This window comes from Schistosoma mansoni (assembly GCF_000237925.1).
Source record: "Schistosoma mansoni, WGS project CABG00000000 data, chromosome 3 unplaced supercontig 0044, strain Puerto Rico, whole genome shotgun sequence".
Classification (NCBI taxonomy): Eukaryota; Metazoa; Platyhelminthes; class Trematoda; order Strigeidida; family Schistosomatidae; genus Schistosoma; species Schistosoma mansoni.
Genome location: NW_017386006.1, coordinates 1812975 through 1814919, shown reverse-complemented (window position 1 = coordinate 1814919; position 1945 = coordinate 1812975). Strand labels below are relative to the sequence as shown.

The 1945-nt window shown below is 35.6% G+C and overlaps 1 protein-coding gene across 1 annotated transcript; it reads left to right on the top strand.

Moving 5' to 3' along the window:
- Positions 1–453: 453 nt before the first annotated feature.
- Positions 454–915, top strand: Smp_167670 (hypothetical protein; the record flags this gene model as incomplete). Its single annotated transcript, XM_018791460.1, has 2 exons — positions 454–658; positions 893–915. The coding sequence occupies 2 exons, from the start codon at positions 454–456 to the stop codon at positions 913–915; spliced, it is 228 nt and encodes a 75-aa protein (XP_018645404.1).
- Between the last annotated feature and the right edge of the window lie 1030 nt (positions 916–1945).

The window sequence follows — 1945 nt, the reverse complement described above, 5'->3', positions numbered from 1 at the left end:
TATTAAAGTATTATCGCATAAAATAGCTGTTTCTTTTCAATAATTAACGGGTGATGTTTGTAGTGATTTATGTTCCAGAGACATTTCGGTCGACTTAAGCGAGGCGTTTCAACGCATAATACTGAGCAGGCGTTTTGGAAGCTGGATTGAATTCGATGGTGTGTTTAAGGAGTTCCAAAATGTATGGACAGATAATTCTATCCCTTCTCAGACTACCTATAGTCATTACATTCACGGCGAAAGTAAACCCCTGAAGGACGTGAGATTTAAATACAGTTTTGTGGTGTTTCATTGCACATTTGGTCATAGGCGTAAACCACAAGGTCTATCAGTGAATAGAAAACCGTGAGAACTGTAACTAACGTGTGTCGTTTAAGGTCTAAGTTTCGAAACTGCCAATCAAGGTTCCGTGTGAAATTGCACGGTGAGGAATATGTCATAAAATCATACAAGATGCTTCACAATCATCCGTTTAGTAGTTCATGGATGGTTTATAATCCATGGACCAGAAGATTGTCCTCAGAAGAAAAAGAAAATTTGAAGCCAGCGATACTGCAATCAGCATCAGCAGATGAATTAATCGAAAGTATTATAGATCGAACGGGTAAACAGGTAACTGCTGTTGATGTGAAGACAATGAAAGCTCAACTCTCCACAGGTAATTGTGTAAAAGTATATTTTAGGTTGTTATACACGACTGCAAATATTTGATATATTGCGGCAAAACGGTGAACTAAGAGAGTATTCAGAAAATGGATGTCACTAGAATCTGCTTTAGTACTTATGAGCAAATAGAATTATATAAAAAATACCCAGAGGTAGTTTGTATTGATTCTACTTACAACACCAATAATAAAAAGTATTTATGTTTTTTTCCAATTCCGCTTTGTAGATATTCTTTATTCCAGTTGGTAATAACGGATAATTTTGGACGGGGACGTCCTGTTCTATTCGCATGGACGCAAAAAGAATTTCGAGCAGATGTAACCTGGATGTTGGATAAATTTAGAGAAATTATGGGGTGGATGCAGGCACTTGCGAGTGCAATTGTTGAACATTTATGACTTGCCGATATCCTTGTCCTCATATACTACTGGCATATGTAAAAAGGCGAACTCTTACAGGTGAGCTTAATCAATTACGAAATAAATAAACTAATTAGCTCATCACATTCTTAGACCATGCAGCCGATGGAAGTTAAATAGTACACATAACTTCCATTATAATACAACAACATCATTACCAAGACGGAGTGAAGAGTATATACGGATTCAAAGAAGCCAAAATATCCACAAACAACAGATAATTGAAAAATATGGTGAACACTTCGCTATGATGGGGGAGAAAAAACTAGACAATTTTTACTTAAGAATTATCAATGACTAGGTAAGACTGAAATTTCACAAACATTTCTCTTCGTGCAGTCCTCTTTACGATCAGTATATTCGGATGAATAATTGTAGTGGTATTGTTTTCTAATCACATGGTCTCCGGAGTCAAGCATATAATAACTGAAAAGATGTCTATTCGACATGTAAGACTTGGAGAAGGTTGGCAGTGGTGGACGTGGAGACATTCATTCAATCGGATGGCATGACTCAGTCTTGCAGACGTGCTCATTATGTTCAACTTATTTATATTCAGTAGTCAATATGAAACTTAGTTATCGTTAATTTGTAAATTTTTCTTCCACATAATCTTCCATATTCAGAAATTCGTAAACTTTTTCACCTGCATAGACTTAATTATTACAAAGGTTGGAGCCTTTCAATTACTTGACAGAAGTCATAAGTTTTATAACAGAAAACGTATGAATAGCTTCCTAGGTTGCTCAATGCAATTCTGAAAAACAACAAATCAATCGTGAAACAAACGATGAAACTTCGTTATCAGTATCAAATTCAATAAGTTAATGAAACAAAAGCTAAGAGGATGTACCTATAAG